The sequence below is a fragment of the Populus alba genome, chromosome 2 (assembly GCF_005239225.2).
Source record: "Populus alba chromosome 2, ASM523922v2, whole genome shotgun sequence".
NCBI classification, from domain to species: Eukaryota; Viridiplantae; Streptophyta; class Magnoliopsida; order Malpighiales; family Salicaceae; genus Populus; species Populus alba.
Window position 1 is genome coordinate 4,752,813 of NC_133285.1, and position 13,975 is coordinate 4,766,787.

The 13,975-nt window shown below is 33.8% G+C and overlaps 2 protein-coding genes across 2 annotated transcripts; one reads left to right on the forward strand and one right to left on the reverse strand.

The window, feature by feature from the left end:
* The first annotated feature begins 3,083 nt into the window (after positions 1–3,083).
* On the forward strand, positions 3,084–5,075 carry LOC118049165 (ethylene-responsive transcription factor RAP2-13). Its single transcript, XM_035059090.2, has one exon. It carries the CDS (start codon positions 3,725–3,727, stop codon positions 4,745–4,747), a length of 1,023 nt encoding a protein of 340 aa, XP_034914981.1. The 5' UTR covers positions 3,084–3,724; the 3' UTR covers positions 4,748–5,075.
* A 4,398-nt stretch (positions 5,076–9,473) lies between these two features.
* LOC118049166 (uncharacterized) lies at positions 9,474–11,547 on the reverse strand (the record flags this gene model as incomplete). Its single annotated transcript, XM_035059092.2, has 7 exons — positions 9,474–10,062; positions 10,349–10,415; positions 10,544–10,636; positions 10,718–10,771; positions 10,893–10,944; positions 11,077–11,144; positions 11,302–11,547. Coding segments are annotated over 7 exons (672 nt in total), but the record flags the coding sequence as incomplete, so codon positions are not given.
* Between the last annotated feature and the right edge of the window lie 2,428 nt (positions 11,548–13,975).

Below are 13,975 nucleotides of genomic sequence, written 5' to 3' on the forward strand. Positions count from 1 at the left end.
CGAGCAGAAACTTTACTTTAAGCAACATATACGTTACGAATTGATAGGTAAATTAAAGTAAGAAATTGCCATATAGCCAACAAATTTCCAAACCCCAAAGGACGGTATTTAGAGTGTGTTTGGTATTGCGGTAGCGGTTGTGGTTGTGGTTTAAAAAAAGTTGTTTTATAAAAAGTACTTTTAGTTGAGGTTGGTTTAAAAAAAAACTGTGGTTGAAATTAAGTTGAGGAAAAAGTAGTTTAATGTGTTTGGTTAAGAATGATTTTTGAAATTGAGGTTATAAAATAATTTTTAAAAATATATATTAATATTGATGGTTTTTAATTTAAATATTGTGGATTTAATTATTACCATTACATCATGAAATAAATAATACTTTGTATAAAATATTTTTTATTGGTTCATTAAACTATCTACATTTCCATCACGTATGAAATACATCCGATAAGGACTATAATTTTTTTGGTTTCTTAAGCACGTAATAACATCAGGTAAAATATAATCAAGAACAAAATTAGGATTGCGATCAAATTTTGCAAATGATATGTCATCAAGCGATCTCTGTCTTATTTATGTAGTGTCATTGAATAATGTTAAATACTAGTTTTTCGAAAAAATATAATAAAAAAATAAAAAAATATTTTTTAGTTTTTTTTTACTGGGTCGGACCCGGTTAAATATATTTTGAGCTTTGGACTGAACCTGATCTGGCCGGAACCGGTCCGACCAAAACAGCATGCTACACTGTTCATATACTGTAGCATTCTAATTATAAAGCGTTTTGGATTCAAGCCAATTTGTTGTCTCATGATTTTTCTTCTTCACATCAATTAATGGTTTTTGGTTTGTGATGTTTCTTCTTCTTATGGGTGCACCATATATGTCTGTAACTACTTCCAAGGGTGGGCAATGGTGTATTCTCGACGCAATTGACCAAATGGAAGACCCCTCATGTTAAAGGCATTCCCAATATAAAAATATATATTGCGTTCCTGCCTTTCACATGTATGGTAACAGTGGAGTAACGAGAGGCGAGAGGCAGAAACGCAGCGAGAAGCATGAAATTTCAGCTTCAACAAAACAACGTTTGCAACGCAGATAATGGTAGGGCCCACATATAAAAAATCACGGTTGATTTATAACCAAACACTTTAATGCAACTATTACACAATAAACGCTGGTAAAAACACTTAGCCAAACGGACTATTAATAGATACATCTACAGAAGTCCATGTACAGCCGGATACCTCCACCCATCATTAATGAGTCCGCAATAAAGGGTATCGGCCATCAAACATAGAAGGAAAATTCCCAAATTGGTCAAAATAGGTTGGCGACCAATTCAAAGAAGCATCACAACCGTTTATCAACTGCCCTCACTCTTTGCACAACCTTAATCTCACCGAATTAAGTTTTATTGTTATGTTTTAAAAATATTTTTTTAAAAAATTAAATTAAATTTTATTTTAAATTAATATTTTTTTTGTATTTTTAAATTATTTTAATGCACCAATATCAAAAATAATTTTTAAAAAATAAAAAAATGGGATAAATCTTTATTTTATTATTTAAAATTATTTTTTTTTATATTTTTTGTTTGTTTTAATATTATGATATTAAAAATATTTTTAAAAAATAAAAATATATTATTTTAATATTTTTCTAAATAAAAAAACAATTCAAAACAGTGTCATTGTTGTTGTTATTATTATACCCCCCACCGTAAATATCACGGCTGTTTATTAACACCATCATCTCTCCAGCATCAAATTAGGCTACGTTTGTTTGCTAAAAAATGGTTTTTTTTTTTGAAAAAAATAAATTCTGAAAAAGTGAATTGTTTTCTAATGTTTTATAATGCAATGAAAAATAAGTTGAAAAACACTTTCTAGTGTCTGGTTATGTTATGAAAATTGGCTAGAAAATAACTTATTAATATATTTTTTTCAAGTTTATTAAAAATAACGAGGAACAAATCTTACAAATTAAAAAGTTGAATGAGAATGAAATTGAAAAAAAAAATATTTCATAAATTATTTTAAATAAAATAAATAATAATCAAAATAATAGATCAAATTTAAAACATAAAAAAATTGAAAGATGAAGAAATTAAAATAATAATAATTAATATTTTATAAATTATTTCAAATAAAATAAGTAACAATCAAAAGAATGAGAATCAAATTTAATAAATAAAAAATTTCAATTAAAAAATAATAAGAGAAAAACAAATAACAATTATAAAAATAAGAATCAAAGTTAATATAAAAATTAAATTTTAAGGGATGAAATTGAAAAAAAAATTCAAAACAAAATATATATAGTAATAAAAAATTTGAGGATCAAATTTGATATAATCAACAAATTATATGATATTTTTAAATTTTTAACAACTTCCGGAAAGTGTTTTTCGCTCAAAGTAAAAGGAAAATATTTTTCTGGAAACCAAATCAAATTTTTCTTTGATTAAAAAGTATTTTTTATTGACCGGATATTATTTTTCACTTATTTAATTTTTTAATAATAAACAAACAAAAAAAATTTTTAATTTTTTTTTTTTAAAAATCACATCCCAAAGCAACATACTTACTTCAATTGTCAAGATACATGGCATGGTTTTGCGTAGCTTCGGCGATTTTGATAATAATTATATTTTAAAATATTTTTTATTTAAAAATATATTAAAATAATATATATATATATATATATTTTAAATTTATTTTTAAAATCAACATTATATTAAAAAAATTCATAATCTTTAAAAATATTCTTTTAACACACAAGCCATCACGCGTGAACGCATAATACAAAGCCAAGAAGGTGAGAGATAATGTAAGCAAATGGGCAACCTTCAAAAGGCCACTGGTCCCTGAGGTCAGTGATGGACAGGTGTCGGTGGAGGAGAGGACAGAGACACGTGTTAGTGATCGAATGGCTCCATGAGCATTGATTGAAGAAGTCTTGCGTCACGAGTGGAAGCTAGCTGGATGGGAGAGTGACCTTAAAAACGCTGCAATTATTAATTAAGCAAGATGGAGTGAGGTAAGAGAGGGGCTAATTGAAATTAACGATGTAAATCACTGTGGAAAATTAAGTTCCTGGTGTCCTATATTAAGGGGCAGGAGAGCTCGCGGGATATAACAAGAAAGAACACGAGTGGTTCACGCAAAAGGACAGCGAGAGAAAAGTAAAGGCAAGAGTGTTGAGTGAGCGATTTTTGTTTGCTGGTTTTTTAAAATTTAATCAATCCCCCCTCTCTGTATCACCCCGCTTCTCTGAATCCCTTTCTGTTAATCATCTGTCTTTCAAGTTGTGGTTTTTGGGTTTGTTTTTTGGAAGAAAGCAATGCTTAGAAAGCAAACTTAACAAAGATTTTATCGAAAGCCAGGTGTTTTCAGAATCGAGATCCAGTTTTTTTTGTGTTTTTGTAATCTCTAGAAAGTTTTAATCTTTCATTTTCTGTTGATTTTAAGCTTTTTAATTTTTCTTTTGTTTAGTTGAATCAGCTTGAAGGGTTGTTTTTTGGTCCCTCAAGGTTGGTTTTTTAGGTTCTTGAATCTAAAGGGGTCGTCTATTTCCAAACCTCTTTGATCTTTCTTTAATTTTTATTTCTGAAACCCGAACCTGTTCTTTGATTTTAAACGAGAACCAGGTTCGTTTTCTTAAAGTGATCAATTTTAGCTTCTTGTCTATAAATTTTGATTCTTTTCTTGAAGGCTCTACAATGGATTTCCACAGCAGTAGACCGCTTCAATCAGACCTCCTCGGGGGTGGTGAGTTAATGGAAGCACTTGAACCTTTTATGAGAGGTGCTTCCCCTTCAACTACCCATTCTCCTTCTCAAACCTCTAACTATCCTTCTTCTCCCTCTCCCCCCTCTACATCATCCAATTGCTTTTCTTTCTCCCCACAACCACCACAGCAACATCAGCAGTCCTTTTTCAACCCAGATGGTTGCTGCTCTCCGTCGACAACCTATGGGTTGTCGTTCAACGACCCAATGGGTCTCCAGCAACCATCCAGTTCAATTGGGCTTAACCACCTTACACCAACCCAGATCCACCAGATCCAAACCCAGATCCAACAGAATAACCTCTCATATCTTCAAGCTTACCAACAACCCCAAACCCTCAAATTCTTATCCCCAAAGCCGATCCCCATGAAACAAATCGGTACACCACCAAAGGCCACAAAACTTTACAGAGGAGTAAGGCAAAGGCACTGGGGTAAATGGGTCGCTGAGATCCGTTTGCCCAAGAACCGAACCCGACTCTGGCTTGGCACATTCGACACAGCTGAGGAGGCAGCTTTGGCTTATGACAGAGCAGCTTATAAACTCAGAGGCGAGTTTGCAAGACTTAACTTCCCAAACTTAATCCACCAAGGGTCCTACATCGGCGATTACAAGCCTCTCCATTCCTCAGTTGATGCGAAACTTAAAGCTATTTGTAAAAGCTTGGAGAACTCTTCGCAGCAGAAACAAGGAGGGAAAACGAAGAGGCAAAGTAACTCGACGAAGAAGAAAGCCAACTTGGCAGTGGTGATCCAGGAGGAGGAGCAAGTGGTTGTTAAGGCTGAGACACAGTCTCCGGCATTGACCGAGAGTACTGCGTCGGGTGGATCTTCGCCTTTGTCGGATCTGACGTTTCCGGATTTTGAGGAAGCACCGTTGGATTTTGAATTGGGGAATTTCATGTTGCAGAAGTATCCCTCTTATGAGATTGATTGGGCTTCAATTTTATCTTAGATTCGTTTTGTTGTTGTCTAGTCCTGTTATTGTTGTTTTTAGTTGCCTTTTAGATTTAGGGATTTGGTCGCTGCAATGAAGTTTTTGGCAGTTGCAGAAGGGCCAAGATTAGTTATCAAGTCTGTAGCTGGGAGATTTAGATTCTACTAGGTGCAATTAATGATAGGTAAATAATGTTTGTATCATGTATATTTCCATCCATGGTTAGCTGGTCCTTTTATCTCCAGCTGAGCCATGGATGCATTTGTATTTTCTTGTTTGGTGTCCATGGTCATTATGTATTCGGGCTTCGTTATCAGTATGAATTTGTTGTATTTGCCTTGGCTTTGATAGTTGACCTAACCCAATTGCATGTGATGAACAAAGGAAACTGAGGTTGCTTGTGGTCGAAAATGGTAGATCTGTGCTCAATCGATAAAAGATGGGAGTTAAGACCACAAGATGATTAACGGATGGGAGTTAGGACCATAAGATGATTAACGGATTGTTTTCGCTTGAAACACGCTCTGATTTCCCGTTGATAATGATCTGTGGTTCTAGACTCTTGTCGTGGCATGTGAATCGGATATTTTTCTGCTTTCTGTGGAGCGTGTTCTTTAAGATACTGTTTGTTCGCAGTACGGGTTTGCTGGCGATCGTCCCTTTTTCCCTGTTTGTCTCCGCTCCATTATTACTGAGATAGCCATCGTTAATCGTTTGTTTTGTGGTCAAGCACTGTTTTTGTTTTTTTTTTTTGTTTCTAAAATGTTTTTTTTTTTAATTTTAAATTAATAATTTTTAGACAATCAATTTTTTTATTTGCAATTTGTAGAGAACATTTGGAGATCAGCTATCCCTCTATTCCCTGCCTCTTTGTATTTCCATCATTCAGTCCCCCGTGGCTAAGTCAAGTCTTTACTTCGGCAACTACTGCCAAGTTATCAGTTTGAAATCTCGAAGAAACCTCGTCGTCTTTGCCATCCTCTCGAGCTTCCAAAACTTTGCCTTGGAGTTGGGGGCTTTGATGATAAAAGATGCACAGTGAGACACATTTTCTTCGTTGCAATCCATGATGATATGATAGCACAAAATCTATGGCGCAAGCACGCTTGATCGAGACACTGATATTTACAGTCCCACTTTGACGAGCTTTATGTGATAAAAATTATTAAATGCACGATATGCTCGTGATTTAAAGCAAAAAGGCATAGACCGTTCCCTTGCAAAATTGAATTTGTCTTCGTTTCTTCTATCCTTTTCTAACAAGCAACTCTAACCACCGTCTGCTTTAAAGTATCACCCACTCATTTCTCATAGAGTTTCGAAGCTCTTTTGAATTAGTGTTCGAAGAATGGACATATCAACCACACATTGGCAGTAGTTTCAAAGGAAATATTTTTGTTTCTTTTTTTATACTGGCTTTCATGTTTCAAAATTAAATCTTCTATATGGATCTAAGATTCCTTTCCTAGCCAAATCGGTGTGGGTTTTTATTTTTATTAAATGATATTGAGATTTCATTATTAATCATAAATAACATCACAAAACCGCTAAATATAGTATGTAGTAAAAATCAAATACATAAATCAAGCGTAATGATTAAGATAAAATGAGTTCGATGAAAACAATCAGTATATTGAGAAATTATCATATTTTTGAAATAAACAAATCAAAAAATATAAAATATCGGCTAGATTTGCACTGGAACTACCCTAGCTCGTATCCAAGCCTACACGTGTGAAGGCTCATACATAAGGTTGAACACCACTTTATTATTATTATTATATGTCAAAGGGAAAATTACATTTATTTTTTTATTATTATTAATGTAGATGTTCGGGTTAGTTTACGCATACCTCAATTGATTCTATGAATCCTGAAGTTAATGACTATGTAAGCTTCCAGTAGTCTTGAGGTTTATGATACTCGAACTAGTAAATTTTAGAACATAAACTTAAGGTTTGATCAGTTGAGCTGCATTCCTCGAGATTAAATAATACACTTGTTATTACTCACATGTTTGCTAAAGGAATGCATATAGAGATGTGAAAATTAATGTTAGATGGAGAAATTAAAGATCATCGAGGAGATTCTTCGACACTTGGATGAAGTTTAAGGCATTGTTCTTTACGACTAGAAAATAAATAGGAAATATTACTAACATTATGATCAACTTAGAATTTCTTTCCTCGCTTTCATATACCAGCATATAAAAAAGCATCCAATTAAAGGTGTTGGCAGACAACCAGCCTTTAATTTCCATTTCTTGTTTTAGATCCAACCTTTCAATCTCTCTTTATTTTTATTATCTGTTTCCATGATGCAAAAGACGAGTTCACACTTCACATGAACAGCGTAAGAAAACCAGAAAGGAACTTCTAAAAGTCCAAGGGCCACCAGAATCCAAATTCGGCGATGCCTAGGCCATCTATTAACTGGGATTCATCCTGCCGATTTAGATGCTCAGTTGCCGTCAACCATATCAACAATGACTTCCGATGAAAAATAAAAATAAAACATCATCTCGCGTTCCAGAATACATGATAAATCAAGGATCTTTGAAGAATGCCTTAGAGCAAAATATAGAATGTTTTTAGAATGATTTAGGGAAGTGGATTTATTTTACATGGACGCTCTCCTAATATTACCTTTATCATCAAACACAAACTCGTATATGAACAAAAAAACACACACATGAACAAATTTATATAAAGTGCAGAATTCGAGCTGGATTTCACACACGTCCAAACGCCGTGACCCCAACTTTAACTTAATACCCTGAGCTGCAATTGAACACCGCTGAAGGCACCGGCCAAATATTTGGGTTACATCCTGAAGCCATTGCAGTGCAGACGGAGAAATGTGAGCGTAATTTGATTTATAATCAATTGGGTGAAGGCATATTACCCTATGAGAGTCCCATAATCCATATAATCTCACTTTGTCCAAGAGTTTTTCTTCCATATAAGCCCATAGCTCCGTCCATGATTTGGGCTATGCTTCAGCTCATTACCGGACAAAGTTCCGATGCTTGACCATGGTTAAGTTTTCAAGTTTACTTCGGCCCAGTAGAAAGTAACAATTCGGTATAAATTGTTACTCTACTGCCTTCAGTAATTTTTTGTCTTATAGCGTCTAGCGATCGATCCTCTAATACTTTTAATTACACGAGACTTTATGAGCATTAAATTTAAACTACTAGATTGCTCACATTACATATAATCAGTTTTTTTTTTTCAAAGTATTACTTGATTCCATGGGGATGGGTGACCCATCCTCATATAAAAACATACTTAAATACAAAATAGATACTTTCTTTTAAATCAGTAAGATTATCACTGCATAATATAAAAATACTAAATGTATAAAAAAAAAACAGTAGGAAAATATGCCCTTTTTATTCATGTCAAAAGACTTTTTAAAGAGATCTTTTACTCTTGACACTGATCTTGAATTCCATTCAGTACTTACTACTTTACTTTTTCATAACATGCGGTAGTTTCAATCAAAATCTGATCTCCTTCCGAAACAAGAACAAAACCTAAATCAAGCTCAAATATTCTCGATGAAAAATCAAGCAATAAAAGCCGCGCCGACATATCAAGGAAAGATCTGAGTCAGAAAGATTTAATACAAAGAGAGCTTAGGTCAACAATAACGGAAATCCACAAAATGCACACACACAATCATGGTTATAGAATCAAATTAACAGAAATCAATGTAATAAGAAAGGAGGCTCTCATATAAAATAATTTTAATATACCAAACAAATTTTATATAGAAAGGGAAAGGAAAATATGGTTGTAGACGCACTTTCCCGAAGGAATAAAAATGAACTGATGAATTTTCTTACATTTGATCAAAAAAAAAAAAAAAAATGAACTGATGAAAGAAGTTGGCAGTTTTGGATCCATTAGCATGGTATGAAGAAATGTATGGCACTTGCTGGAATGATCTACTGCTACGAGAAATTGTCATTAGCAAAGATGACTCATGCTAGTAAGTGGCCTGAGTATACTTATGTGGATGACATTCTAAGATATAAATGAAGAATAGTTGCTCGAGAGAAGGGAGTATTGAGGGAGAAGCTGGTTAAAGCTGCATATGACTCTCTTTTATTGGTTTGGACATGCATGAACTTAAAATTCATACAAGAGACTTGAGACTATTTTTTTTATTGGATTTTCGTGAAAAAGCTAGTGAAGCAGTTTGTAGAAAAAAAGGATGAACCATTGCTTGGAAACCTATCTAAGGCACATTACAATACCCAATCCTAAGACGAGGTTTCTCTAGAGTTAATGAGGACCAAATATTGAAGGCTCAATTAGGGTTAGCTATGATAGCTATGAACAAAATGAAACAAATGGAAGACAAAAGCAGGAAAGAGGGGGGATTCATACAAGGAGATCGAGTGTTTTTGAAGTTACAACCTTACAGACGAAGTAGTATGGCTCTAAGAGAGAACTTCAAGCTTAATCCAAGATATTATGGTCCCCATCAGATCATTCAAAAGGTGGGAGCAGTGACTTATAAGTTGTAAGTGCCAGAAGAAAGCTCAATGCATCCAGTGCTTCATGTTTCTCAACTTAAGAAGAAAATGGGAGAGGGTGTTTTAATCTCTTCAGAATTATCAGTGATGGGTGAATTTGGTAGGGTGAAGGTTTATCCTTTTGCAATCTTGGATAGAAAGCTTATGAAAAAGGAGAATAGGGCAGTGGTGGTTTGATTAAGATTAAGGCAAGTAATAAAAACAAGAAGAACAATCCAGTCTTTCTCTCTTTCTTATTCTCTCTAAACTCTTCTTGTTATAGTTGCAGATCACAGATAATTGGGACACCTCATAACACGATAGCCATACCTCTAGATTCCCCAGATTATATGGTGAAGTTGAATCCAAAACGTTCTTGACCCTTCTTAATCCCCACAGAGGTTCCCGTAAGTTCCAGGCCAGAAGAAAGCGCCGCGCCATCATACACACAAAATGGCAATAGCAGTAATTATCACATCCGCAGTGTTGTCACTCCGGCGAGGGGGGAGAAAGAAAAACAAAGAGACATTCCCCATTTTGAATACCAATGAACTATGAAATAAATCTAATTCCGTAATAGGCATTATAAATTATGACACAAACATTAGTTCTGATTCTAAGCAACTGGGCAGTTCAAAATAGGCGTCCAAACCCAATTCCATTTGAGAAGTCAATTACGGGCAACACAGCAACGACCCAAGCCTGTCAGTATGTCATCAACTAAATTTACCGATTTCCATCTTCTTCTTGATTGCCTTTTGACCATGATATATAAATGAATCCAGTATGCCAGAAACAGTGAAAACACCTGATTATAAAAATAATCAACCACTATTAACACCCTATCATCAAATAAATTAATATAAATGCACAAAAAACATAGAAGTTGAGATTTGGGAACTCTGTATCATGGTTTCCTGAATCCGTTCCATAACACAAATGGAAATTACTTTTTCTTTTTTTACATTCCTATACATTTCATTAGATTCTATCAATCCTATGGTGCAAGTTACGAAAGAGACCAACACAGCAAAAAGGGAGCATCAATCAATTATCACTTTAGTTTGGAATTTTGGCAAGGGATAAAGTATTACCTCCAACTATGGCGCACACATTTGTGAGGAAGTGTAAGAAAGAAACGTGTTCCTCTGTGAAAGTCACCTGCAAAATGCAAATCAGATGCAAAGGCTAGATAAAAAAAATCTCTGAAGTGGAAAGAATTCCACAGTGACTTAGCATTGTTGATGCAGTAACTCTTGACCTTGCCTAACAGGCATAAAAATACCTACCTTAATAGGAGAGAGGTCATAAAAGAAGAAAACTCCTGGAAGGGACTGAAGTCGACCTATGTCTGCCCCCCTAAAATGTTCAGTTACAGAAAACTGAAAAAATTCTACCATGTTATATCAATGCAGATGAAGAGAGATAATATAAAAAGTGAATTTTTAGGAGCATGATCACACCTGATTTGACTGGATAGTGTGTCCACTCACATCTGTGTATACAGTAGGCACTACCTGAAAAATAAAGTGCCCGTTTGTGTAAAATGCTTGAGAACTTATTGAATTTCCTAAATTATTACTACCTAGAAAGAAGTGACAGAAAGCAACAGCGGAGGCAGATGTCCTGAAGAAGAACCTTGATGAAATACTGGAACATCCCGCTTGGTGTTTCTTGTGTCCATTGCACACTGAATGTAAAGAGTGAGTTTGATATTCCAGCATACACAATGTAATACACAGCAAAGGCCAAAGAGGCAAACAAGTCAATCTTCAAGCCGAACAAATTGGCAGATTAAACCAGGATGCAAGGAGAAAATTACCCATCAAGAGGATTAACAACACCAGGAAAATATTCTCCAAAAGCCAGCCTATTAATTTTGTGACTTATCTGTACCACATTGTGTGCATTTATCAGATGGTTTGCTTCCCATAACATGATGAGCATTTAAGAAGAAATTGATAGGTTCATTTTCTTTGGCAAACACAAGATCAGTGATTGATATTCCATATGTAGAGATAAGCCAGGAAGTAAAATCATGGCTTACATTAAAACTATCCTTCTGAAATGCCAGCAGATCATGTACATGAACACCAGATTGCTGAAAACTCTTCCCAGGTGCAAAATGAAAATTTCCAGCTACCTTATTAACTTCCAAGAACCCATAAATGTTGCAGCCCTCACCTTCTTCATCTTTAATCCTTTGGAGAAATCCCTCTCTTTTGCACTGAATGTTACATGTAAAGCAGAGAACGAAACCAGGATTGAAACAAATGAAAACATGAACGTTGTAATTTGAAATTCAACCTACACAAGTCAGCAGTGCACATATGGAACACAGAATCTTAAAAGACAGACAAATAGAAGACAAAATTTAGCTATGCACCCACGCAATGCAAAAACGTAGCCATTAGCCCAAGTATGGATGTATTCCCAAGCAATACCAGCAGTAATCAAAATTCCAGGTTGAATATTATTGAATAATATCAGAGAAATGAGATAAATTAATAAATGTCAACAAAATTTTTAACTTTGTTATTAGATATGAAAATGCAGCCATTTTGAAATCTTTTTATTAAATTTTTCTATAAATATATCTTTTATTTATTTTAGTCACTAATATTTTTAATTGAAATTATTATTTTTTTAAAAATAAAAATATTTTATGATTATTAAAGTAAATAAATAAAAAATATTAAACTAATATGTTTATATTTTATATCATTATAACAAAAGTTAAATTGTTTAGAGTTTTTATTATTTATTATTTTAATTTCACTAAAACACATGTCATTGTGAATAGAGGAGTGTAATGATATGGTTGTCATTGTCAGAAAAACTTGTTACGCATACAGTTAAATGTGAAATTATCTTTTTCATGAGATATATTTAGTATTAAAAAAATAGTTAGAGACATAATAATTCGTTTAAGTTTTTTAAGATTTGATGCTAGGAAATGGTAAAATTACCACACACTTCCAAGTAAGTTGGGTTTGGCATGACTAACAAACTTAAATCTTTTGAGTTTGATTTGGCTTGGTTATCAAACTTAAAATTCTTGAGTTTAGAAATGGCTGCAAAGCTTACGAGAGTTGGGTCTAAAAATGATCACAGGTCAATTATCTTGGGTTTTGAATATCCTCTCCATGCTCAAATATCTTTTAAAATATTTTTTATATATAAATTTTTTAATTTTTTTTATTAATCCGCCGTGAAAGACAGGTTTATACACCAGTAAAAGCCAAGAAGAATCATAAAAATGATCATTATGTTTTAACATTATCATGATGCTTTGTGACGAAAAAGCCGAGGTCCAAAAGAGGTTTGCTACAGTATAGACCATTTACATGATTTAGAATAATAAATCAGATGAGGCCCACAGAAAGGTTTCATTTAAATCCACTGAACTTGTGAAAATGAAATGTGATCTGCAAGTAAAAGGGTCATAGACATCAAGGATACTGGCATAATTGCATGGCTCACGAGAGAAGGGCTTGGCCCATTTACGACCACTAGCAACTGGGCCCATAAGCCATTTCCAGTTTCCACTTGCTAAAAATTTAAGTGCTTTCTAGCAGCTTTTAACGAAGCTGTTGGTCTTCTCAAATCCCAGAACAGATGCAGAAATCAGCGCATGAAAACTGCGTACGGAGTGACGGCAATCGGATGTGGTTGGGTTCAAATCTTATTTTTCGTGACTAATTCAGACATATTACAATATACTCTTCATTTTTCGTGTCATAAGAAGATAAGATAACATCCTCTTCCCTTCTTTATTAAAGATTTGGATGCTTAATTATTGGTTTCTTTGCCAAACGAAATAAAACGAATCATGATCTACTCGATAAGTATAAAGCTGTTAATGTCGGCAGTTCTTGGATGCAAAGAAAATATATTGGTAAAGAACATTAATGCAACTACATGAGAATCATTAATTGTTCTTTAATTCGCATGGAAATTGCATACGGGGTGACGGAAACCGGAATTATTCTTGACTGCAAAAAACTAGATTGGAATAAAAAGTTGAAAAAACTAGATTGGAATTTGATGCTAAAAGTGACATCTTCGTATAATTCTTTAAGCTGTTTGTGATATCATTTTTATTTTTTATTTTTGTTATCAAAAAATCAAGAAATTTATTTATTTGTTTTTATTTTTTACTTTTGATAAAATAAAAACTAGTTTCAAAACTTCTTGTTTACAAAATGATTTCCAGTGATTTAGAAATTACTTGGCTAGATTAAGAAATAGTATAGAGCACCAAAGTCAGGTTGAGATCGGAATACTAGGGTTAGGGTCAAGATTGGGCATGGGTATGGGTATTTGAGGGTCAAGTTGGGACAAGACCAGAGCATCCAAGGATTGGACAAGGATTGAATCCGAGCATTTGAGAGTTGGATCAAGTTTGGAGTGTTCGAGGATCTGGGTAGGATCGAGTTTAGATAAGGTTCGAGGCTACAAAGAATTCTCCCTTCTGTTAATTTTTCCAACAATGTTTTTTTTTTTATATAAAAAAAAACAAAACAGTTATTTGGTTGGACTTTTTTTTTATTTTTTTAAATGCACATAATTGTAACTGGATATTTGAATTAGTGAGATCATTGTTCATATTATCCAAAGTTATAGGGTATTGTCATATTCTTCAATTGGGCCACCACGCTTTTGTTTCGAAGGAAGAACTAACATCTTAAGCTCCTACATTATGCAAGCTATGAACATTA